This window comes from Suncus etruscus, chromosome 1 (genome assembly GCF_024139225.1).
Source record: "Suncus etruscus isolate mSunEtr1 chromosome 1, mSunEtr1.pri.cur, whole genome shotgun sequence".
In the NCBI taxonomy this organism is placed as follows: domain Eukaryota; kingdom Metazoa; phylum Chordata; class Mammalia; order Eulipotyphla; family Soricidae; genus Suncus; species Suncus etruscus.
Genome location: NC_064848.1, coordinates 175,763,440 through 175,789,724, shown reverse-complemented (window position 1 = coordinate 175,789,724; position 26,285 = coordinate 175,763,440). Strand labels below are relative to the sequence as shown.

Below are 26,285 nucleotides of genomic sequence, written 5' to 3'. Positions count from 1 at the left end.
TTTTTGCAGACACTCCTTATACTCTTCTGCCTGTCAGAGGCCCTTGAGGGGCTTTTGCTTTCTGATGGGCAGGTTCAACCCAAAGCAAGTCAACTAGGATCTCTGGGAAGAGAACCTGAGCACCAGGAATGAGCCTAGTATCCAGCTAGTGTGAGAATTGGTGGGGTTTGAGTCTGAATGTGCACTTGTGTCACCCCCTTAACATAATGTTAACCTGCACATTATGGTTCTGTAGATCAGAGGTTTGATGGCAGAGGAGCTGAGGTTCTTCTGCCTTTCAGCATTTTATTATTTTATTATTGTTTTGGCTTTGGTTTTTTGCTCACATCCAGTGGTGCTAAAGGCTTACTACCTGATTGTGCTCAGTGATCTTTCCTGGAGGAGATTCGGGGGGAACTCAATGAAGTACTAAGGATCAAACCCAGGTCAGATGCATGCCAGATAAACACCTTAGCCCTGTACCATCTCTCTGGCCCCTTTGTTTGTATTTGGGGTCATTCCCAGCAGTGTTCAGGCATCTGTCTTTGTGGTCCTCATGGGACCATATGCAATATAAAGGACCAAACCAGAATCAGTCATGTTCAAGGCAAGCAAACGCCTTGTCTCCTATACTATCTCTCAAGTTACAAGTGTCCAACAAGCTCCCCAATGATCCATATACCAAAGGCCCACAGTACAGACTGAGCACTACAGCTGTAGACTCCTAATTCTCAGAAGTGAGCATGGGCCATGTGTCTTCTGTTACTGTATGGCCCAGGCCCAGAGTCAGAGGATCCAGATCTCACATGAATTCAGATTTGAGGATAATTGAGCTAATATGAAACACGCCACCATATGTACTAGTTCAGGGGGGGGGGGCTGACTTATTGGATGGGGTGTTAGTGATTCAACAGTAATTTTTTTTTCAGCTATCCAGGGCATACTTTTGAGCTGTAAGGGTTAGAAACTAACCAGACATCTGTTCCCACACTTTAGAATCTTCGGGGTATACCTGAATAAGGCTTGCTGCAGCCACACACCCCAGGGTTTCTTACTCAGGTGTGGGGTGAGACAGCAACTTTGCATTTCTAAGACTCCCAGGAGGTGGGTTGCACGCCAGGGTCTGTAGTGGGCCAGACCTGGGACATGTAAGACACCAGAGAGCAGTGTGGTGGCACAGTGTAAACATGTATCATCAGAGACCGTGCATGTCTCATCAAAGACTATTCTCAGTAGCAGCTTTACAAGGCACTGAATGTGGCTGGGGTGGAGGTCAGGGTCCATTGGGGAACCCTTCTTCCCTGGACTAGAAGAGGAGGAGTTCTGTTTCGTTTTTTTTTTTCTTTTTCTTTTTTCTTTTTTTTTTTTTTTTTTTTGGTTTTTGGGCCACACCCGGCAGTGCTCAGGGGTTACTCCTGGCTGTCTGCTCAGAAATAGCTCCTGGCAGGCACGGGGGACCATATGGGACACCGGGATTCAAACCAACCACCTTTGGTCCTGGATCGGCTGCTTGCAAGGCAAACGTCGCTGTGCTATCTCTCCCGGCCCAGGAGTTCTGTTTCTATCTAGGACAGAGTCAGATCACCCAGCCAGAAGTTGGTTAAAGGCAGAGTAGAGGCTTTGGCTGATGCCCCAAGCCCAAACACACAGTGTGGGTGCAAACACCCAGAGTTTCCTGGCAGTGCCAAGGAGAACTTTTACCTTGAGAGTTGCCCCGCAGGCCAGTGGCAGTGGCTTTCTCTGTCAAGTTGCCTGGTGTGGGAAGGGAGCCACTGAGCTGGTGGCAGGGGAAGCTGAGCTATCTGAACAGGAAGGCTGGTCACTGCGGACCCTTTGAAGCCCGAGATGGCCGAGATGGCCTTCTGCAAGGCCTCCAGCCTGCTATTAATCCAGATGATGTTTATTTAGGGAGATGACCGCTGGGGCTTTCCCATCCAACAGCTCTGACTGTCTCATTGGTGTTGCCTTTTCCTATCAGCAAGCCACTGACTTTCCCCAGGCAATCAGGAAGGTGACCCGAGGAGCAAAGCCAGCAGGTCAGGAGGTCACCCGCAGGGTGGCAGGTGGCAGCTTCAGCAGGCTTCAAGGGGAGGGTGAGCTCAGGGTCCACATTGCATTCACAATGTGGGTAGTGGGGGTGGGAAGAGAGGCAGGTGGCCCCAGCAGGGAGAAGTAAGAGAAGAGCAAGAGGAATAGAAGGAAGAAGAGGACAGGGACAGGGTCATTCCAATTCTGCCACACTGGATCACTATAAGAACACCAAGTCTTTATTACAGAAATTCCTATAAACAGCTCCAAGAAAAAGACCCACACATAGAAGAGGAAACAATAAAAATAAAACCACCCAACAACTAACAAAAAAACAGTCGCATACAGGGCAGAAGCCTAGTCTCAGTGAAGAAGGCCCTACCCCCACATCCAGCTAAACCCCATCTCCAGCTCCCTAGGGGTATGGGTGGCCCTGGGGCACCTAGTAGTGGGAGGGGGGCAGCAGTAGCCTCAGGCCGGCCCCTATGTGTGCTTCCAAATTCTATACATAGACAGTCACTCCAGCCACCATGTGTCCATAGGGTTAGCGCACAGCCACGTGGGTTGTTGTGTCATCTGGCTCTTGCCATGTTCTCAGCATCTCAGGGGACTTGCTGGTTCCCACTCTGCCCTGCAGGAGTTGGGCTGTTCCCACTATGCAGTTCTGGAGATTCTGTCATTCCTCCCCTTGCCTACCCTGTCCACACAGGGCAGAGAGACTGAGGCAGCATCCTTCCTGCTGCTGGCAGTGGTGAGGCCGGTGAGGTGCTAGGCTCACACCTTCTAGCCCTTGGAAGGGATCCCCCCACAAGCCCTCCTGGCCCCATGGGTCTTTTAGAGGTGGATGTGGCTGACTATCTATCCAGTCTCTTGTGAAAGTGGCTTTCTTTTTCTGCTAAAGTGACTGCCCTGCTATCATCTGGCCCTCCAGCTCCAGGGGCCACCCCTTCCCTGCTAGAGTCCAGACCAGCCCCTGTCAGAAACAGCCACGCAGCTAACAGGGGAGTCAGTTGATGCCTCTACGATGACCCCTCGGTCCCCCAGGGTGTCCAGGGTCAGTCCCAGGCTCTGCATTCAGCCCCACACCTGGCGCCCCTGGGCAAGGCTGCATGCAGGGGGCCACAGGCACAGGGCAGGTGCTCAGAAGGAGCCAGGAGAGTGGGAGGGCAGAGGGCAGTGCCCATCCAGCAGGAGCAGAGGGGGAGGAAGGCTGGGGTCCAGCTCCATGCAGAGCCCTGAGAAGGTCATCTTGCCCTTTGGGGTGCCCCTTCCATTTCCCCATTCTCTGGGGTAATTTGGGGGATGGTTCCTGCATTTCCACTCCCGGCCCCAAAACAGCCTGGATCCAGGAGGGCTGTGCCGGGTTGCTGTCCCAGCTGGCCAGGTCCTGTGATGGCAGCTTGTGACTCAGGAGCTCTGAGTCCCGTGAAGAATGGCAGTGGCTGGGCTGAGCAAGCCGGAAGGTCGCTGGGCCTTGGTACTCGAGCACCATCTGTACGGTGGCAGCAGGGGACCATCCTCTGGAGGTTGGCAGCTCAGATGTCTCTGGGGAGAGAAGGTGCTGGCCTGGTGAGAGAAATGGCCTGGGAAAGTCTCTTCTTCAGAGTTCAGGGTCCTTCCTGCCCCTGGTTCCCAGAGAGGTAACCTGGTGCAGAAGCTCCTTCCCCAGGGACTCTGTCTTCTTCCTGGAATCTCTCTTCCACCCCACCACCACCACCCAGGCTCCTGTGGCAGCTAGTATGGAGAGTGGGACAGGGCCTGAACTGTGGGTAGAAGCAGCAGTGTGGTAGGAGATGAAGCAGTGCCTGGCTGTGATAACTCACATAAACTGGACCCAGAGGACCTGGTTGGGAGGAAAATAAATTGGAACCAGGATCTGGTGAGTTCCAAACACCAGAAGAGGCATTCATAAACCTCTGCTAGCAAAAAGCAAAAGAGGCCAGAGTGATAGCACAATGGGTAAAGTTCTTGCCTTGCACATGGCCCACATGAGTTCAATCTCCAGCATCTGTAATTGTCCCTAGAGAACTGCCAAGAGTGATTCCTGAGCACAGAATCAAGAATAATCCCAGGACAATCTCCAGGTGTGCCTCAAACAAAACAAAACAACAATGTAAAGAAGGGCCAGAAAGAACACAGGGGTTAAAGGGCTTGCCTTAACACAGCTCCCCTTAACACAGCTGACCTGGTTTTGAGCACTGGCACCCCATATGTTTCCCAGAGCCCATACATAAGTGGTCCTTGAGCATAGAGACAAGAGTTATCTCTGAGCACCACTGGATGTAGTTCCTGAACCCCAAAACAAACCAGAAATTGCCCAAAAAAGGCAAGTTCTGATGCTGGGTGAATAGAGAAGGGACAGAGGTATAAGGCAGGAATGGGGAGGTAAGGAGACAGTCTACATGGTACAAGATCACCCCAAGCTCAGAAAGACCATCTGGAGCACAGAGAGGAATCCAAATGTGTATGGGAGAGACAGAGATGAAGGTTCGGATGAGACAGCTCTGGGCAATAGTGCTGGAAGAGAACTGGGAGACCCTGAGAGGGGATGGGAAGGGAATTCAAGGAGGCAGGAAGGATGCAGTTAGTACATGGAGAATGGAGAACAAGGAACTGAGAAGGCCCAAGATTTCTGTAGATATCCAGAGAGCCGGAGTGTCTGTGCATGTGGCAGGTGACCCAGACTAAGTCTGGGGCTGAGGCAGTGATCTTGAAAATTGAGTGTGGAAGAAAACTGAGGACTCTTGGCTTTGGAGATGGGGAAGGAGAGGAAGCTGTGCAGAGGGGCTGGCCAGGGAAGTGGTGGGTGACAGTGGTCAGGTGGGTATGGGAGTGAGGGGATTCATGGGGGGTCATGGCAAGAAACTTGGGGGATTGTCCCTTGGAGGAGTAGAAAGGGGTGGAGCTCTAGGTGAAAGTCACCTGTGAGAAAAGGGGCAGTGCCTTGAGATTAGCCTCCCAGGTTTGTACACTGCCTGACCCAACCTGGTTCCTTTGGGAACTGGCAGCAGTGCTGCAAGGGAGAGCACGAGAAGGTACACAGGGTCCAGGACTGATGAAAAGAAGTCTCCGTGGGGTGAGGCCTTCTTTGGTGTGTGGTTTTAGGGCACAACTTTTAGCCGTGATCAGGGGACCAGGGATTTACCAGGGCTCCTGCATGTAGAACATGTGCTCCACCTGTTGATCTTTCTCTGGCCTGAGAATTTTCTTTGTTTAGGGGACAGAAAGATGTCTGGTTCACTCTCAGTAGTGCTCCCAAGGGTTATTCCTGGCTTTGTGCTTAGGAGTGAGCCCTGAAGGCCTGAAGGTGCTCAGGGAACCATTTTTTGGTGTCAGGGATCAGATAGGTGTCAGCTGTGTGCAAGGTGAACATCATCCCCACTATTTCTCCAGCCCCATTCTCAAGTTTTGTGTTTTTCAGGGAGGGCATGCCTGGTGAGGCTCAGGGATTTCTCCTGGGTATGTGCTCAGGACTCACTCCTAGAGGTACTTGGGGAATCTATGGGATGCAGGCTATGGTGATCAAACCTAAATCGAATGCATGCAAGGCAAGTGCCCTACCCAGTGGACTATCTCTCCAGTTACACACCTCCTTGTAGGATGTCAGATGTGTCCCCAACTCTCTTTCTAATTGACTAAACTGTTCAAGGTCAAACTCTGATTCTTCACTTCTTCCTGTACCCAGTGTTCGGTGGATATGAATAAAGAACCAAGTAAATAGAACCACAGGGGCAGAGTGAGAGTATAATAGGTAGGGCACCTGCCTTGTATGCAGCTGCCCCGAGTTTGATGCCACCATTCCCAAGCCCACCAGGAGAGATCCCTAAGATCAGACTCAGGGATAAGCTCTGAGAACCTCCAGGTGTGGTGGCACAAAAAAAAAACAAAGCAAAAAAAGAGGAGCCAGAGAGATAGCACATGACTTAGGATCTAGCCTGGCATACAGCCAACCCCAGTTTGATCCCTGGCACTGCACGGTTCCTTGGCACTGTGTGAACTACTTGGCTGTTCACTAAGTGGGGGGCTGGGCCTCCTGAATTCCACTTGGGAGGTCCCACTTCAATAAAAGTAAAAGAGGCAGAAGCCAATGTTCTTTGTCACAGCTCTGAGAAAACACCACGCCCTGTGCTATTAGTTGCCTGAGTCCATTGCCTCAGGGTCCCTGGCAAGATTCCTTGGGCACTTCCTGGCAGCTAGGGGCCAGGCCTTACCTGTTACTGCCCTTCTCTGAGATTTTCCTCCACCTTGGTGCCCTCCTGATGTCGTCCCCGAAAATCTTCATCTGAAAAGCAGAGGGAAGTTGCCTCAGCCTGCAGCCTGCAGGCTGGCTTAGGCATGTCCCCCAGGCTGGCATCACTCCAACTCCCTCTATCCCTCTGCTGGCTGTGCCACCTGCTGCTGCTGCTGATCCCTGGGGGGAAGTGGGGGGCATGTGTGGGCCTAAGGGAGAGGCAGCAGGCCCTGAACAGGAGGAGGACACCTGGGTGCTGGCCCAGCTCCATCCCTAAGCAGGCATCTGGGACATATTCTTCCTACATCTATGAAGGGGACAGAGAAAGTGGACTGTCCACAAGACTGTCACAACCCCTTCCAACCCTTCCTTGTATCTGGGCAGCCTGGTTACCACAAGAGGAGGTTCAGGGCTTCATCTGTGGGCTGGCAGGGAGTGAGGCAGAGTTTTCCGACTGCGGGTCCAGACCAAACCTGCCTCATACTTGCTTCTCCAGCTACCTTCCTCCCTGTGGGAGGCCTGTCTGCCTCCTCCCTGCCCATAAAAAGCACCAAGATCTGTGTTGTAGTTAAAGCCTCAAATGGAGGGGGCCAGAGAAATAGTATAGGGGGTAAGGCATTGCCTTGCATGCAGTCAACCCAGGTTCAATCTCTGGCTTCACATATGGTCTCCTGTGAATCTCCAGTGATTCCTGAATACCAACAGGTATGACCCAAAAACAAGCAAACAAAAAGACCCAAATGGATGGGTTACCTGGGCCCATTCCAAGGGATGTGGATGGGAGTGGAAGAGATACTGTGGACCAAATAGGAGATTTCATTTCTTTCATTTCCTTTTTTTTTGTTTGTTTTTTTGTTTTTTGGTCACACCAGGCAACTCTCAGGAGTTATTCCTGGCTCTATGCTCAGAAATCACTCCTGGTAGGCTCAGGGAACCATATAGGATGCCGGGATTCGAACCATCATCCTTCTGCATGCAAGGCAAATGCCCTACCTCCATGCTATCTCTCCAACCCAAGGTTTTATTTCTTTAGGGTCAGCTGACAATCAGGTGTCCCCACCATGACCACATGGGTCTACCCAAAATGCTCCTGGCCCAGCCCTCCTTGGGGAGGTCCATTTCCTCACCACAAGGGTGGCCTTCCACATCATCCAGGAGATTGGCTGTTGATGCTGCAGCTCCCAGTCTGTGGACTGTTCAGGAAGAGAGTTCCAGGGATGGATGTCTGTCTTCCCGCCATGCCCATTCTCTGCCCCTGCCTCCCCCAACCCTCCACTCCAGGCTCACAGGCTCCTCCAGAGTCACCATAGACTCCAACACCACAAGTGCTTCCCCTTCCTGGAGTCAGCTCAGCAGTCAAGCCCTGATTCCCACTCTACGCTCTCCTGGGACAAAGAAGTGAATTTCTGTCTGTTCAACTTCGCACACCCTGTCTGAACAGCATGGACGGGCATCTGAGTGAAAACATGGAACATGGGGGCTTACACAGAGCTCAACAGGTTGATGAGCACATACAAAGCACGTGGAAACGTGGGTCTGAACCCCAGCACCAACCCCAGCACCGAGGACTCCTTGAAAATATGTCCCTGAGGACTACTATGTGGTCAAAAATCAAAGTAAAAACCTCATTTTCACTTCTGAAAGTAAAAGGTGGGACTGAGGGGCACAAAGCTGTGGATCTGTTCAACCAGAGCAGAACTTCTCCACCTTTCTCGCTATGCCCATTTCCCATCTTAACACTGTCCTGTTTGCTGTCTCTGAGTCTCATGCTATCTATGCCTTGCTCCCACTTCCCCAATTTCACTTGCAATATCCTGGGGCCCACACATGGATGAGGAAAAGTGAAATAGAGAAACAAGGGAAAGACATGCTAATCTCTGGGGCAGAACTAAATTTTCTGCCAAGATACTGTATGCCCAGACTAAAGATCAAAGGGCTGGAGGCCAACCTTAGAGCCTGGAGGAGATATTCTCCTCCAGTATGGGCCACCCCTGCCTGAGAGATGGGGCCCCAGGCTAGAAAACAGGCTCCAAAATCCACACACACATACAAACACCAGCACCCCCGGGCACACCAGAAAGGATACGGCTGATGCTTTAACAGGAGTTTCCTCTTGGACTTCCTCATCTTGGTTTTCTCTGAGAAGGCCCTGGCCAGTTCAAACAGCTTCTTTCGGGTGGCTGAGGGCAAAAATACCTGTGAGAACCAGGGAAATACCTCTACTGGGAGTGAGGAGGCCCTGGTGAGTCAACAGGAGGAATGGGAAGGCAGACCAGGGAGCTCAGAATGCCAGAGAGAGGCGGGCTGGCAGGTTGTCATGCTAAATCTGCCTGATGGGGCAGCACAAGCCACCTGGAGCGAGGCAGGCTGCCCAAGATCCGGGTACTCTTTCCCCAGCTGATCCTGCTGCCAGTCAGGCTTCTAGGCTTTCCTGCCTACTGCACACACTACACACCACACACACACACACACACACACACACACACACACACACACAAACACACACTCTCCAGGGTCATTCTGAGATTTCTATGACTTATATGAGATATTCACATACACACACTCCAGGGTCGTTCTGAGATTTCTATGACTAATATGAGATTTTTTTCCCTGAAAATGAGAGCAGGCGGGATAGCCTCCTTGTCATGGGGCTGCATATCTGCTGGGAGGCAAGTGGGATGGGGAGCAACCAACAGGAATCAATGGAAAAAGGTCACTAACCCGGCCACTCTCTGGGCCAGCAGGCTGCACCAGGGCCCCCTGCACCTGCCCCAACAGCCACAGAGCCTGTCAACAGTATGACTGGAGTAACACGTGATCCTTCCGGAGACAGCTGGCCGGAGAGGATTTAAAACTTAATTTGTCTCCAGACTCAGCTGTGGAGAAAAGCCAGGCAAGGAGGCTGGAGGAGCCACAGGGGGTAGGAAAGACTCACATTTCCCCATGTGTTTCAACTTGTCCCTGAACAAGGCATCTTCAGACACGCTGGGGTAGGCATCGCTGGCTCCTGGAAAGGGAGGGAGAGTGGGTGCCAAGTTCCAGAGAAAGGGTCAGGGGGTCTCCTGGTAGCTGAGTTCAGTCGTCCCCTTCCATTTGAGGAAGAGAGAAAAGCAGGATAGTTCCTTAACAGGAGGATTTTTTTTTACCAGCAAGAGAACCCCAAGTTAGGGAGGGAGCCCAATTCCTCCACACAGAAAAACAACTAGGTATGTGTGCATGGCCAGTTCCTAGGGAGGACCCCCGTTCTCTTCACATTCTCTCAAGTTATGTCTGTAGCTTGTATCAGCCACTGTGGGAATATTTATATCAGATGAATTGCCAAACACTTTCTGGGGTGGCTCCAGGACCCTAATAGGTGCCATTTAAACAGTCACCAGCATGCAGTCTGCCTCCTGCTTCCCATCTTCAGCAGGTAAGAGGAAAAGGTCCCAGAAGAAAGGCACAAGCTTTGAACCTTACTGGCCACAGACTTTATGATGCGTGAGACAAGGAGCAGGTGTAGGAACAGGGTTAGTCCTAGAGGGCGCCATGGATCTCCCTACTCAACTCAGCACCCACTTATGTCCCTCAGTGGTTTGCCAAAGCCCCTGTTCTCCACCCTGCACTGCAACTAATCCCAAGTCCCCTGCCTGCTAAGTACCCTGCATGATTTGGATTCATCTCGCTAACTCTGATGTCGACTCCTTCACTCAGGATCAAGGACAAGAGGCAAACTCCCAGCCACATGAGTAGCAGGGCGAGGCCCAGTCTGTTGCTTATGAATCTCTCCCCTGGGATTTTTCTCTCCGGGTGGGGATTAGCCCAGCTCTCAGCCTATTGTGTCCCAACCCCCAAGCCAGTGCCTGTAAGGACTGTTTGGGACAAAGCAGCTGATACTTCCTCTGAGGACTGGCTGATGGAGGGGCAAAGTGGGGAGATGGAAATACGGGGGACAGTGCAGGCTGACAAGGGACAATGTCCAAAAGGATGCATAGAAGCTGGGAATGTGACTCGAATCTTCCCCACTTTCCAGCGTTAGCTTCATGCCCATTCATGCTCCCCTCAACAGCCTGCTGTCCACTCAGACCACTTTCAACCAGGGAGGGATCTAATGCTAGGGCTGGTCTGCTTTTGAAGCTTCCTGTATGTGAAGCTCAGCATTCTCCAATATTAGGGCAGATATTTTTTAGCAAATAAATGAATAAACAAAGGACCAAACAAGACATTCCCAGACAGATTCCACCCTTCTCACCATGCATTTGGGTATTTGGGTTTTCTATTTGGTTTTTGTTTGGTTTAATTTGGTTTAGAGGCCATACCTGGCAATGCTCAGGGTTATTCCTGGCTCAGGGAGACTTGGGGGAACCGTATGGGATGCCAGGTTGGCTGGTGCAAGAAAAATGCCTTATCCGCTGTGCTATTGCTCTGGGCCACCATACATTTGTTTAATACACTGTGTCCTCACATATGTGAATTTGTTCTACTTTATGGGTTGCAGCTCTACATCTCTCATGAGACTGGAAGCTTCCTGAGGGGAGAGTCTTTCCCACCCCCTCTAAAGGACACTGGACACTGGGGTAAGGGGTAGTCCAGGAACCATGTTGGTAAGATATCAGGGCTGCTGAGTAGATGGGTCATTTCACTTCAGTGAGCTGATGTGGAGACAGAGCCTCAACCCCCCCTTCCCTATATTCAACTTGTGCAAAGGGCAGCTGGGGCGGTGACCTTGTCCTCCCCAAGTCTCTCTCCCAGGAAGGCACCATTACCTGGGGCAGCAGAGGACAGGCCGAAGTCACTTCCCACAGCCACACTGCTGGATTTGGATTTCTGGGACTCGTATTTCAATCGATCTGGAAAACGTGACATCCCAGTCAGGCAGGTTAGTTCCTGGGCTCTCAGTAGAGCCCTGAGCTGAAACAACACTAGGTGGATGATGGCCAAAGCCCCTAAGGGACCCACACAATCAGTGCTCACTCTCTGTCTGCTGGTTTCAGAGAACCTACAGTGTGGAGCTCAGCATCCACACTGACAACTGTCTGGATAACAAGATCCTGGAATCCACTGCTGTACTCCTTCCCCCAACTTCCTGCCAATCTCACCTGGAAAGGGAGACCCTCCCACACTTGGGAGGGATCTGTGGTTGGTAATTTAAGGGGTTGCCTGGGGGTAAGGGAAGAGGCAACAGTGAAGCTGAGCATGGAAGACGCAACAGGTTAAGAAGAGACACGGGGCCGGCGAGGTGGCGCTACAGGTAAGATGTCTGCCTTGCAAGCGCTAGCCAAGGAAAGGACCACGGTTCGATCCCCCGGCGTCCCATATGGTCCCCCCAAGCCAGGGGCAATTTCTGAGCGCGTAGCCAGGAGTAACCCCTGAGCATCTAACGGGTGTGGCCCAAAAAACCAAAAAAAAAAAAAAAAAAAAAAAAAGAAGAGACACAGGTTGGGTGCAGAGAGGCTGTTTAGCTTAGAAGCCATGTGAAATATGCACATGGTGGTTATGGCCTTGTAATAAAACTGAATGTCTCCTGAATCTGACTGCTGTGGGTCATTTCCTCACCATTACCATGATACCTACAGACCCGCCAGGCCAGAGGGGCTGTAGGTGCCAGGCCAGGCTGAGAAAGGCCTCTCCATCCATCCATCCATCCATGCACCACACTAGATCTCTATAATAATTAATACAACACACTGGCTCACCCAGGGAAGAAGGTCCTTTGCTTCCCAGTCCTCTCATTCTACCCCACTCCACCTACCCCACCCTGAAGGAGAAGAAAGACAGGCAAGCTGGGAAGAGGTTCCAAAGCCCCCACCCCCTCAAATCTCAAGGCCCTGCTCTAACACCCTCATCCAGTGAGGCACCACAGGACCTGCCACTGTTCTAGCAGCTCCAAGGTCAGTGCTTGGAGTCGAACTGATGTGCCAGGGGCAAGAGGGACCAAGACAGGAAGGAGTAGAGACTGACTTTCAGGTTCCTAATAGCCTAATTCTGAGGCTCCCACAGGATGGCTTGATGGAGCGCAACTCAACATGGCAGTGCCTCTCCTGACCTGGAGGCTGAAGCCAACATTTAGCCCCTTCAGGGTCCCAGTCTCCCCAGCCCAACCCCACCTCGCTCCAGGGCCAGGAGGAAATCGCGGTTTCGCTGCAGCTCCTTCATGAACTCCTCGTTCTGTAGGAACAGTGCGATCCTCTCATCCTCCAGGTACTGCTTCCAGCGGCTCTCCTGGTCTCTGGGCGCTGGGCCAGCCGTGGGTGGTAGGCCTCTGTCTCCACTCCTGGACATGGAGCCCCCGGGATTGCCCTGAGAAGGGGAGCAGGCATGTTGCAAGCCTACTTACAAGGTTGCATCTAGAGGTGAACACACCTTTCTAAGGATCTGCCTGGGGCACTTAAGGGCTTGCCCCAGCCCAGGGAGGTAAGGGGTCAGCCAAAATCCAATCTTATTAGCCAAACCCTTTTCCGCCAGGAAGGCAGCAAAGGTGTCCTACTGCCCCCACCTACAGCCTTCAGGGTCCCAACAGGGATTGGGCAAACCGCTCTGAGCTGCCAGTGATTTCCAAATTTCTCCTGTACCAACCACCTAGGGGAATTCCATCCTTACAAGGGGACCCAATGATGGTAGCCTTGGGGTCTTTCACCAGAGAAGAATCCTCATATCCACTTCCCACCCACTTGAGGTGACAGTGACAGCCAGAGCTTTCAGAGCTGTCACTTTCTCTGCTGGAAGAGGAAACCACCAGGCGCAGACAGGAAATGAGGCTTTGCTTCAGCAATTCTTTCTCTACATATGAAGCCAGAGAAATTGCTCAGCCTCCGCTGACGTGGGGAAGTGAAACTGGTTGGCCCTGACCAAACAACCGTGTTGGCCGGCAGAGTTGTCGGGGGAAGCCCCCTGTTACCTGGACACTGTCCAGCTGCTGAGGCAGGATCCGCAGGAAGTCCTCGGGGAGGCTGCCCAACAGTGGGGGGTTCCAGTTCCTGTAGCGTCTCTGACTGGAAGGGGGTCCACAGCTCTGCAGGTCGATGCTGGAGGGAAAATGGAGGGAACTCAGACAAGGGGTCCCAGCTCCCCTGGTTCCAGAATCCTGCTCTGAACAATGCTCCTGCTCCCAGATCCCAGGGCCTGTGGCTGATGAACCCAGATCCAAAGTTAACTCTCTCCCCAGTCAGGTCTCCTTCACTCCAGCTCTGGCCTGACTCAGTCTGGCTCACGCAGCCTCAAGGTCACTACTCCCCCATCCTTCATGCCCTCTGGTTCTGTCCCCAGAAAGCTCTGCCCTGATGCCTGCTCCAAAGGATTTCATCTCGGCCTAAGAGACAGTTTGGGTCATTCCCAGTGGTGCTCAGTGTTCGGAGAGTTCAGGAATCAATCCTATCTGATGCTGGGGATTGAACCAGGAGTCACCACATGCATGGTAAGTGGTTTAACCCACTGTACCATCTCTCAGGTCCTGAGAGAATTTAGACAGAGATGTCCATGAGGCTCTCTCCAGACAGCTGGAACTACATGATTTCCTGTATGATCCCCAATATTCAGCACACTGCCTGTGGCAGCTATAGAATAGGTTTAAGTCCAAGGAACAGACACAGAATGTGGGTTTGCCAGGGAGGGAGGAGATCCAGAGTCAATAGAGTAAGCAGCACAGATCCATCCTCTAGTTATACTGACACCAGCCAGGATAGGGAAGAGGAGAAGTGAGCCCTTCTGGGGTTCTATTTCCACATCTACAAACTTCCGCTTTCTTAGCCAGGCCCCTGGGGACACCCCAGTGAGGCCAGGTATTGAACACGGTTCTGTTTGGTTTGGTTTGGATTTTCTTTTCGGGAATTGGGGAGGGGGGGTCACACCCAGCTGTACTCAGGGCATATTCCTGGCTCTGGGAGTTCACTCCTGGTGCCGAAGTGGTAGTACAGTAGTAGGGCATTTGCCTTGCACATGGCTGACCCAGGACGGTCGGACAGGCAGGTTCGATCCCGGGCATTCCATATGGTGGCAGAAGCCAGGAGCGATTTCTAAGAGTAGAGCCAGGAGTAACCCCTGAGCACCACGGTGTGACCAAGGAATCACTCCTTGTGGGCTTGGGGGGAACCATATGGGACAGCCAGCAGGGCTCAATCCCGGATCAGCTGCATGCTCAGAGAGAACCCTACCTGCTGTGCACGGTTCTGATAAGCACATTGGCACTGCAGAGGTGCATTCTGGTGGGGAAGGGGTCCTGGTAGCAGGTGCAGGGGCAGGAGAAAGGGAAATCCTGGGAGGCAGGGCAGGCCGCATGTACCTTCCCTGACCCCCGGGTGGGGCCGCCCTGAGTTGTCCGGGGCCCTCCCCAGCACACTTGGCGCTGCAGGCCGGCGGCGGCGTGGCAACCGCAGGCCACATGCGCTGCTGAATCAGGGCAACGGCACGCCCCGAAGGCCGCCGGCTCGGAGCTGTGCTCTGCGGGGGCGCAGGGGCCGCGGGCGCTCGCCTGGCCTGGCTTTGATTTGGGTTGCAGTTTCAGGAATCCCGCCGCCCCCTCACTGGAGGGAGCTTTTCCGGGCCGAGCTGACTATAGAAATAACTTCCTTTCCTTTTCTATTTTTGGGCGGGTGGCCTGGCGGGGGCGCGGGGAGCTTGGCGGGGGCGGCGGCAGACGGAGAACAAGCTGCTAAATGCCGGGTGGGGAGCTCAGCACAGGCCGGCGGGAGCCAAGGGAACCCCGGGCGCCTCCCGCACCGCAGCCGCCCGCCAAGAGCTCTCCCGATCACTGTCTGCAGGCGCAGGCGGTTCTGGAAAGCTCACAGGCCTTGTTTTGGGGGTTTGCTTTTGCTCCGAGGGGCTCAGATCAGGCAGCTGCATCTCTCTGAGGCCTTGAGGACCACCTTTCAGGGACCCCAAATCCTGCTTCTCCAGGATCTTCCTTTGGGCACGCATGCATCGCACACAGGACACCCCCCAGGAAAATTTGGGCATGGGACAGAAAGGCCCAGATTCCTCCTGACATTTGTCCAGAGCATTCAAGTTCCAAGTAAGATCGGGGCCCCGAGGGTTCTCAGCTGTTTCCTGGCTTGCTGGCGACAGAGGACAGGACAGGCCCTCAAGGCCATATGAGGTCAGCCCACAGCTGCTGGCGCGGGGGATGGAGCGCAGGCGGCATCACTGCTGTGGTCCAAAGGAATGTCAGCAATGAGGGGCCCAGGTCTGTCGTTTCACAGGGGAAACAGCAGGGGGCGGCGCTGAGTGTCCTTCTGGGCTTCAGGGCCTCTCAATTGGGGCCACAAAGCAAGGACAGGCTAGGGAGCAGCAAGCCTCCAGCCCTAAGTCCCTCAAAACCAGAACCTCATCAGCTCCCCAGACCTACCCCCAGATCATCAGACCCAAGAAGGATTTCACAGACAAACGTGGCAGGCAGGATCCTGGGTGAAGACTGGTCCCAGAGGACCCAGAGGGGTGGAGTCTTGTGTGGTTCCCCTGTACACCACCTCCTGCCCTGTCTCATGTGTCTCCAAGTTCCGGGAACTGCAGAGTGCCAGGCTAGCATTTCCCAAACATCACCCCATCCCCTCTCAGCCACAGCCAGAAGATTCTAGAACATTACCCTGCTTACAGCACTGTCCACCCTCCTCAGCCCAGTGGCCACTAAATCTAGACTCATCAGAGGACCCACAAGGTCCCTGTGGATTGCTCAGTCTTCCCCCTTCCCACTGATGGGCTCTACCTGAAGCTCCCCAAATGCTGGCCACACTGTCCCCCACTCCACCCGCCTGCCCTGCTACATAGGTCTGTATGGACATCAACAACTCTAGGAAGCCTTCTTGGCACCCCACCTCATGCCTCAGTGGCCCCAGACTCTTGAGCTCCTTGGAGACAGGAAGGCAGTGTTGCATCCCTCCTCAGCCTACCAGAGGGTCAGCAACTGCAAAACTGCAGGGGGCTCAGTGAATGCTGGCAAGGAAGAGTCTGGATGCAGAGACTTTTAGACATGGCCTCCAAAGGACCCTCCTGGGCAGAGGGGCACGTGCTCGGGACAGGCCCTGATCTTCTCAGCACTGGCCTGGCGGTGAAGCCTCACTCCTAGCCCAGGTGAACGGTGACCTCAGCAGGCAGCAGGGCCACGGGGGTGGGAAGGAGCTGCAAAGCGCCCACAGAGGTCTGGTTCATACCTGGCACTGTGCTAAGGGCTCCACACACAACATCTCATTCAATCCTCACAACAGTGCAGAGGCAGGGGTTAGTATTCCCATTTCACAGATGAGGCCAGCGAAGCTCATAGAGGTTAAGTAGTGAGCCCAAGGCCACACAGCAGAGGCACCTAAAGAATCAGAAGTTAGGCAGCTGAAGGAAGAGGGAAAGGGAGTGCACTCTGCCTCTGTGAGACTCCACCACTCAAGTTCTCTTCCCTCAATCCACCCCAGACCAGCCAAGGCCTGCTCCTGGTTTGCAGCCAAAAGTCACAAGGTCCACGTAAGACCTCCCTAGACTTGAGTCTAGGGCTGAGTTCACGTTTGCTCCACTGGGGTACCCATCCCTGTTCAGAGCCCAGCCCTCCCCTTGACCTCACAGCTGTGGAGCAGCCAACCAGAGTAAGAAAGGGAGGATGTGACCAGGACATTTGTCCCAGACACAGAGATGTCCACTTGTTGACAGTCTCAGCACTGCCTTCTGAGAAATAGGCAGAGCCTCACACAAATGAACAACTTGGGATATTAGAAAAGAAACACACTTTACCGTCAGCCCCCTTCCAGACCACACAGATGTCCCCCTCACTCCCCATTCACTCTACATCTGCCACCCATTTCAGTGACAAAGGAAGGGCAGCCCTGCCCTGATATGGACCAGATACTACTTCTATAGCAGCCAGGTCTGTCCTCAAGGGAAGTAACAGGACAATGTGGTGGGGAATACAGGTTAGGGGCCATTCCTCGTCTGTGACAGGGAGAAGGTGGCTGTCTCTGTCCTGGCATAATTGTATGTGACAGTGCCAGAGAAGAGCTCTGTCAGGCCCTGACACTGGCAGGACACTCAGGGGCTGCTGCTCTGACCTAGACCCAACTGATAGCAGGCTCCTCACTGTCACTGAGGGCAACCCACCAGATGCCCAGAAGAGGTAAGCCACTGGAACAAGTTCCTCTTTATTTATCGAGGGTCACAACTGGCTGTGCACTCTGCACTCTGGGGTCACTTCTAGTGATGTTTGGAAGAATCGTATGAGGTATGGGGAAATTCAAACCAGGGTCAGCCACATACAAGGCAAGCTCCTGTTTCACCATCTTTCCAGCACCCTGACTTATCCCTTCCCTAAGCCAGAGATTCCCATATTTACTTGGTCTGTGGACACCTCGGAAAAACAAACAAGCAAAAATCAACTATGCAGCACCTCCCCCATCCTAATCTACTTTATTTATGCAAACAGGAAACTTTCAGTCCCCTTTACAGTGCACTTGAGGCTGCTCTCATTCCCCTTGGGGGCCTTCCCACTTTAGGAAACTGTGATCTCCACCAAAGGGATACCTGTACTCCAGCAGCTCAATCAGGGCTAGCAAGAAACCCAGAGAGAGCTGGAGAGATAGCACAGTGGTAGGCATGTGTCTTGCATTCAGCCGACCCGGGAGGTTCGATTCCCGGCACCCATATGGTTCCCCAGCCTGCCAGGTGCAATTTTTGAGTGCAGAGCCAAGAGTAACCCCTGAGCACCTCTGGGTGTGGTCCAACAACCAATCAATCAATTAATCAATCAATAAATAAAGTTTAACATAAAAGAAATCCGGGGCCTGAGAGATAGCACAGCGGTAGGGCATTTGCCTTGCATGCAGAAGGAGGGTGGTTCGAATCCCAGCATCCCACATGGTCCCCTGAGCCTGCCAGGAGCAATTTCTGAGTGTAGAGCCAGGATTAACCCCTGAGCATAGCTGGCTGTGACCCAAAAACAAAAACAAAACAAAAAAAAAGAAACCCAAAGAGTCCAGATTTCTGGAGAAAGCCCTTGACATCTGAACTAGGGGTCTAATGGTAACTGGGTTAGCAACACCCAGTGGTGCTCAGGGGTTATTCCGAGTTTGGACTCAGAAGTGACCTTTGGTAGTGATCCCGGGGGAACCAGATATGAGACTGAGCTGTCCCCTGTCCCCAGTTACCAACCATCCCACTGCTTCCAATTACAGAAGATGGAAGGGAAGGGAAACAGGATTCCTTCTAGCTGTACTGGTGGACCACAAGAGGAAGAACACTGTGGCACTGACCAGACTCTGTAAGTGTTTCTTTTTCCCATTCTGCATGGCCCTGGTCAGAATCTCCAATCCAGCAGATGCTGAGTCCAATTCCTTGACTCCTATGGAATTCTGCACGGCATTGCTCAAATAGGGTAGAAACTGCCCAAATGTTTTCTCAAATGATCCTTCCTCCCCCACTTTTGCTTCTGGTCCTAGGGATAACCTGATGCTCCATGAATGAAGCATATCCACATCCGGACCCCAGCACTGGAATGTTCTCTTGGAAAGAGTTCTAGACAGTCTCTGGTGGCACAAAATGATTTGGGCATATGAATACACAGAGCCTCATTTTCTACTGTCTGTTCATTCTCAGTCCTGGCCCTCCTGCACCCTCCCACATGCTCAAGTGGGTTGGGCTCTCACCGAGGGGGTGGTGTGGGGGGAGCCAGTGGATAAGGCCTGTCAAACATGTGCATGTGGTAGGCTGGTGGGGAGTATACCGGTGGGGGCTCTTCATCAGAGCTGTCTGGTTCCAACGTCCTCTCCAAGATCTGTATCAGAGACAATAAAGACAGAAACGTTGAAGCTGAAGAAACAGTTGACCAGGATTGATCCGCAGCATCCCATATGGTTCCCTAAGCCCACCAGGAATGATCCCTGAGCACAAAGCCTAGAGTAAGCCCTAAGCACAACCAGATCTGGCCCCAAAAATAAACAAAAGAAAATTAAGAGAGGGGGCTGGAGAGATAGCATAACGGTGTTTGCCTTGCAAGCAGCTGATCCAGGACCTACGGTGCTTGGTTCAAATCCTGGTGTCTCATATGGTCCCCCATGCCTGCCAGGAGCTATTTCTGAGCAGATAGCCAGGAGTAACCCCTGAGTGCTGCTGGGTGTGGCACAAAAACCCAAAAAAAAAAAAAAAGAAAGAAAGAAAGAAAAAGAAAAAAGAAAAAGAAAATTAAGAAAGAGAAATGATAACATGACTGCTCTGAATTGAACTAAGTCAGACAAAGGCAAAAGTGGGCAAGATGTGGAGTAAGTGAACCCCACTTTGCAGGCAGGAAGTATAAACCCTATAAGCCCCACTCTGCAGTCTGTTTTGGCTTCATATAGTGAAGCTAAAGGCATGGCCACTTCTGACCCAATCACCCAAGCTGCTTAACAGACAGGAAAGCACATGTCATCCCAGGAATATTCAGAGTAGCATTAGCCACCCAAGACTCGAAAGTTGGGGAAATGGGGCCAGAGATATGGCTCCATGAACTAGAGCACATACTTGCTTTGCAGGCTGGACCCCAGATTCAATCCCCAGCATTGCCTAGTCCCAATTTGGGCATGGCCCAAAAATGTACAAATAGGGGAAATGGATCAGAGTGACAAAAGCTACTTAGGAAAATGGTGGTGGGATTGGCTGAAGACAGGTATGGGGAATCAACAGGCTCTGTTGATGGTTTTTGATCTGAGGGTTGATGAGACTCCAAGTGCTACACATCTGGATGTCTGGACTCCTGACTCTTTCAACCAACCATTCTCCCCTCCTCCCCATCTTCCTACCTTCTACCCTTCCCTCCCTTTCAGATGCTGCTAGCTCAGTGCTCAAGGCTTCTCTTTACTCATGCTCAATGGACCATACCAATGGGATTTTAGCCATACCCAATGGTACTCAGAGCTTTACTCCTGGCTCTCAGTGCTCAAGGATCACTCGAAGGCAGTATTTCCTGGTTTCAGTGCCAGGGATGGAACTGGGATGAGCTGTGTCCAAGACAGGTGTCATACACCCTGTACTATTTCAAGACCACAGTTATGTCTTGTGCTCAATTCTTTGAGTCATATCCCCAGGCCCATGTGTTACTTTTGATTAAAAAAAACAACAAGGGGCCCGGAGAGATAGCACAGCGGCATTTGCCTTGCAAGCAGCCGATCCAGGACCAAAGGTGGTTGGTTCGAATCCCGGTGTCCCATATGGTCCCCTGTGCCTGCCAGGAGCTCTTTCTGAGCAGACAGCCAGGACAGCCAGGAGTAACCCCTGAGCAACGCCGGGTGTGGCCCAAAAACCAAAAAAAAAAAAAACCAACCAAAAAAACAAAAAAACAAAAACAACAAAGTTTAACGTCATTCATGTCATCTCTCAAAGTATTAGCAAACATGCAGTTTCACTTAATCACATCCAGCTTGGCAAGGTAGGGGAGGATCCTCCCCACTTTACAGACAAGGTCAGGCAGAGAAGATGTCATGGCTAATGCCACAATTTTATTTGCTGAGGGTGGAGGTATGCCACACCTGGCAGAGCTCAGGACTTACTCCTGGCTCTGTGTTCAGGAGTTATCCCCTGGCAATGCTCTGGGACCCACATGTACTGCCAAGAATTTGGGGATTTGGGTTTTTTGGGAGCCATACCTGATGACGCTCAAGGGTTTCCCCTAGCTCTGCACTCAAGAATCACTCCTGGTGGACCTGGAGGACCATATAGGGTGCTGAGGATTGAATCTGGATCATATGCAATGCAAATGCCTTATCTATTGTACCATTGCTCTAGCCCTATAGCGCCAGAGATTTGAACTGGGGTTGGTGTACACAAGGCAAATGTCTTACCCGTTGTCCTATTGCCTCCCACATTATGTCTAGAATTGAGTCAACTCCTTACACTTATTCTCCACAGCAAGGGCTCCTCCTCTGCTGTTCATGGACTGACCTGGGCCCTTCCCCAAAAGTCCACAGAAGGGGGTGGAAGACAGCAATCAGCCAGAAGGTGCAGATCCTACACAACCCAAGGGGTTGCCCTCTGTTCATCTGACTGTCCTCCCAAAGACCAAAAGACAACATAGCTCCTAAAGCTCTTAATTTCCCCCCACATTTCAACCTCAAGTTTTCAGAGGCCATTGCTAAAGATGCTTTCTATAAGTGTTTTCTCTCTCTGTCCCCTCTCTCTCCCCCCCTCTCTCTCCCCCTTCTCTCTCTCCCCTCTCTCCTCTCTCTTTGTCTCTGTCTCTCTCTGTCTCTGTCTCTCTCTGTCTCTCTGTCTCTCTCTCTGTCTCTCTGTCTCTGTCTCTCTGTCTCTGTCTCTCTGTCTCTCTGTCTCTCTGTCTCTCTGTCTCTCTGTCTCTCTGTCTCTCTCTCTCTCTCTCTCTCTCTCTCTCTCTCTCTCTCTCTCCTTCTCCCTCTCTCTCTCTGCCTTTCTCAGCACACAAACAGTCAGCCTGACCCAGAGAGGCCTCTCATCCTGGAACGCACTGACATTCTTTCCTTTGAGGTGGAAAGTATTTCAACAGATGCTTTTGCAGAAGAAGAATATAGCTGATTTGTAGGCCACAGCTCTGCTTAGTCCAGACTTTCACAAGCAGAGCGGGGAGGAGAGCAAGACAGCACTATGGGTTCTGTTCCTGCTCACCCAGTCCCTCTCTGGTGCCCACCCAGCCACCAATGACTCCTGGGGACTCTGACAAACAGATAGAGGGCCAGACTGGGCTTTGGGGCCCTCTCCTCCCTCTGTGGCTGACCTGTCCTGCACTTCCTCCTCCAAAGCTAAACTCACTGACAGGCGAGGAGGGAAGGGTTCTCAGGAGGAAGCGATTCTGAGGTCGTTCTATGGCCAGCTGCTGCCCCCAACCCTGACAGCTGCTCCTGTTCAGCCCCCTTGGCCCCAAGGCTGGAAAACCAGAAGCAGAAGAGGCTCCTAGAGCAGAACAAGGCAAGCCCAGGGCAGGCAGCGAGCCAGGCACACTCCCGAAAGTCTGCTCTGGAGTCTCCGGGGATGCTGGCCCAGCCTTGTCTCTGGGCCCACATAACCCCTCAACCCCCATCACTACTTTAGCCTCAATGGAGTCATTTTTCTTTTTGAGGGGGGCCAATTCCGGTGACGCTCAGGGGTTACTCCTGGCTATGCGCTCAGAAATCGCTCCTGGCTTGGTGGACTATATAGAATGCTGGGGGAATCAAACCACGGTCCGTCCTATGCTAGTGCATGCAAGGCAGACACCTTACATCTCTGGCCCCAATGGGGCCATTTTTGAGGCTCTTTTAAACCCCTATATGGGGCTCAGATCTGCACACCCCAACTTATCTCTGTGTGGCTAAGGGATACCTATTAGGCACTGCGGGGCCAGGGGCTGGGCCATGCATCTGACAGGAGATACGGCTCCACCACAAGGCTTAGGACAAGCCCCCATCCAGCAGCCCCCAGAGAAAGGCTTTTTCTAGTCAGCAGTTACTGCCATTCCAGCTGCTGCTCATCAATTTTCCACAGCACTTTCGTTGGCTCAGGATCTGTCTGCTGAGGGGCCAAGGCAAAGCTCCAAAGGCAGGGGGCTGGGGAACAGCCAAAGAGGAGTTCCGTGAAGGGGCTTCATCTGGGAAGCAGGGTTCTTAGAAAAACAGAAGCACACATGGTGCAGGCCTGTAGCAAGTGCCTATTGCAAGACCTATGGGTCAGTAGAGGCCACAGACAAAGGGGCAAAAATGATCCCAACTGCTGGGCAGAACCTACAAAGCTGTACCTACAGGTTGTCTGGATCCATAGAGAATGTTTCTTTCATGTCACACCTAAAGGATGAATTTGCCCCTATCCCCCTCTCTCACAAACACTCTTCTTTCTACAGATCTGGGAATCCTAATACTCCTTCTCTGGCTAATCCCAGCAGATGGATGGAGTGGGCCCAGAGAAAGAATGAAGAAATTTGTGTTAGGGGCTGTAGAGATAATACAGCTGGTAGGGTACTTGCTTTACACATGACTGACCTAGGTTTAATCCCCAGCATCTCGAATGGTCCCTGAACACTGCCAGGAGTAACCCCTGAGCATCACTGGGTATGACCCACCCCAACTAGCCCCAAACTACAAAAAAAACAAAATCTGAGCTAAGACAGCAGCAACATGAATTCGTTCCATACAGTCTGCTATGTATCAGGACTCATCTGAGTAGGGGGCACAGGGGAAAGGGGAAGGAGCCACAGCTCTGCACCTGGATAGAAACCCCAGGTCATACCACTGGGATAGGAAGAGGCCGTGGTGGAGAGGAGACGTTGTTGTTGTTTTTTTTTTTGGGGGGGGGGGGAGGAATCACACCTGGTGATGGTGCTCAGGCATTACTCCTGGCTCTGTGCTCAGAAATCAATCCTGGCAGGGGCCGGAGTGGTGGCACAAAAGGGTAAGGCAGCTGCCTTACCCGCGCTGGCCTAGGACAGATCGTGGTTCAATCTCCCGGCATCCCATATGGCTCCCCAAGCCAGGAGCGATATCTGAGCGCATAGCCAGGAGTAACCCCTGAGCGTCACCAGATGTGGCCCAAAAACAAAAAAACAAACAAAAAACAAACAAACAAAAAAAAACAAAACAAAACAAGAAATCACTCCTGGCAGGCTCAGGGGACCATATGGGATGCCAGGAATCGAACCACCATCAGTCATGGATCAGTTGCATGTAAAGCTAAAGCCCTACTACTGTGCTATCTCTCTGTCCCAAGAAGAGAGTTCTTGAAGGTCAGGTCTTGTTCTAGGCTTTCTCCCTCTACACAGAGGTGATTTTGATGGCCCTATACCACTTCACAAGTCTGTGAGAGTCTATCTAAACCTCAGAGTAGGGCACCAGGTGTCGTGGCTATGGGGTTCAGAGAAAAGCAGAGTTCAGGTTTCATCCTACTCACCCATTGGGCCATAGCCCAGACAACCTCACAGGTAGAGACAAAACCTCTAACAAACTCTATGTGCACCATACCCACCCACAGACACCAAGGAGGGGCCCCAAGGATACTGAACTGATGGGGCCAGCAGGTTTGCTGCTGTCCTCCCAGCCTGAACACTGCACTGAGAGAAAAGCGTAGGGATTACTCAGGTAGCTCCATCACACCCCAGGAGAGGGAATCAACCTCAAGCTCCAGGGGCACTACCCACTCTTCTCAGCTCAGATCCCTGTCAAGCTCTGGGCCTGTGGCCAGGTCTCTTAGGACAGGCGCAGGTTGCTTCATCTCTGCACCTTTGCAGAAGCTCGTTCCCTGCCTGCACAACCTCTCCTCCTTCTTCAGCCATTCCTTCCCCTGAAGAGCCTCCTTCTCTGTGCTACTAGCCTAGCCCCCTTCCAGCATTCATTACTCCTGGTTGACTGCCTGATTCCTGAACTGTGAGACAGTTTGGGAGGACAGTTACCTGCCATGGACATCCAGAGATGCCAGCCTGGAAGTGCAGTTTAGTATGATGGGGAAGGCCTAGCTGTTTATTTTCTTTTTTATGCAAAAGGAATGGGGAATGGGGGGCTCAGCTCAGCCCCCACCTTCCCCACACACAAAAGTCATAGACTCCTCCACACAGCCACACCCCTGACCCCAAGGGTCTTTCTATTTTCTTCTTTTGAGGTGAAGGTAGACTATGAGGTTCTCAGAGGCATTTTCTCTCTCTCTCTCTCTTTCTCTCTCTCTTTCTCTCTCTCTCTCTCTCTCTCTCTCCTCTCTCTCTCTCTCTCTCTCTCTCTCATCCCATCTCTCTCTCCTCTCTCACTTTTGGTTGTTTTGTTGTGGGAATCACACCTATTGGTGCTCAAGGACTACTCCTGGCTCTGCACTCAGGAATCACTTCTGTGCTCTTTTTTGGAAACCATATGAGATGCCAGTCATTGAACCCAAGTTGGCTGCATGCAAGGCAAGTGTCCTATTCACTGTATTACCTTTCTGGCACTGAGTGCACATTTTTTTTGTTGCTGTTTCAATATTTGGGTCACACTGGGTGGTGCTCAGATATGTTCCTGTTCCTATGCCTCAGACTCACTCCTCTCAATGTTCAGAGAATCCATGTGGGAGATCAAAACCCAAGTAGGCCACATGGCAAGGCATGCACCTTTAACCCCTTGTACTATCTCTCCGGCTCATGGGCCAGACTTTTTGTTTTGGGGGCCACACGGGAGGGGCTCAGAACTTATTTCTAGCTCTTTACTCAGGAATCATTCCTGGTGGAATCAGGGGACCTTATGGGATGCCAGGGATAGAACTTGAATTGGGCGGTATTTTTGCATACCTGCTGGCTCTCTCACTCTCTCCTTCTGCCTCAGAGCTACATTTTTGACAACTACCTTTATTCTGACACTTCCTGATCCAGGCCTAGAACTGTGACCCTTGTTGAATGACAGCATGATATTCACCCACAAAAGGAGGCTACGACTAGGGTGTCATTCAGAGAAAGGACAGAACTAAAACGGGGCGTCCTGAAACGGGGCTCAGCAGTGATCAGTAGCGTGGAGGGGTAGGGCAACGCTTGGGAGCCCCTACCTCCACGGGGATGCTGTCCTCGGAGTCGGAGCTGTCCTCGTAGACGCCACCACCGCCTTCCAGGTTCATCTGCAACAAGCTGGTCGATGGTTGGCGTCCCACGGCGCCACTGTTGGCGCGCAGCACGCACTCGATGATGTCGTAGTCCAGGTTGGGGAACATGGTCTTGAAATCATCCATGGCCTGGTTGAACTCCAGGCGGCGCTGACCTGGCGCGCAGGGCCTGCTTGTTGTTGAGCTCCTGGGCCGCGCGCGCTGCACTGGGCCCCGGCCGGGCCTCCCCGTGTCCCTGTCGCGCCGGGGCCACCGCCGCTCCCTCCGCCGCCGCCGCCTCCGCCACCGCTGCCACCGCTGCTCCGGCGGAACAGGCTGGTCATCCTGCCCAGGCGCCGCGTGAAGGTGGCCCCGGGCCGTGCCGAGCCCCGGCCTCTGGGCCCCTGCGCCGTGGCCGCACGCCCGGCCGGTTCGGGGGTCGCCCTCCCGCGCGTCCTCTCCGCCCCACGACGACGGGCCGCGGGGCGCGGGCGCGGGTGGCTCGGGCCCCGGGTCAGCGGGTTAGGATGCGGCGGTGGAGGCAGCGGTGGGGGTGGAGGTGGCACTGAAGGTGGGGGTCTCCCCGGGCGGCGGCATC

The 26,285-nt window shown here is 52.7% G+C and overlaps 1 protein-coding gene across 1 annotated transcript; it reads right to left on the bottom strand.

Annotated features, from left to right (window-relative positions):
* Positions 1-2,224: 2,224 nt before the first annotated feature.
* On the bottom strand, positions 2,225-26,046 carry CUEDC1 (CUE domain containing 1). Its single transcript, XM_049772243.1, is given in 11 exon segments — positions 2,225-3,573; positions 6,219-6,289; positions 7,366-7,424; positions 8,325-8,418; positions 9,174-9,245; positions 10,984-11,067; positions 12,325-12,517; positions 13,116-13,242; positions 18,829-18,956; positions 25,655-25,858; positions 25,861-26,046. Coding segments are annotated over 10 exon segments (1,200 nt in total). The 5' UTR covers positions 26,032-26,046; the 3' UTR covers positions 2,225-3,573; positions 6,219-6,221.
* Positions 26,047-26,285: the final 239 nt, after the last annotated feature.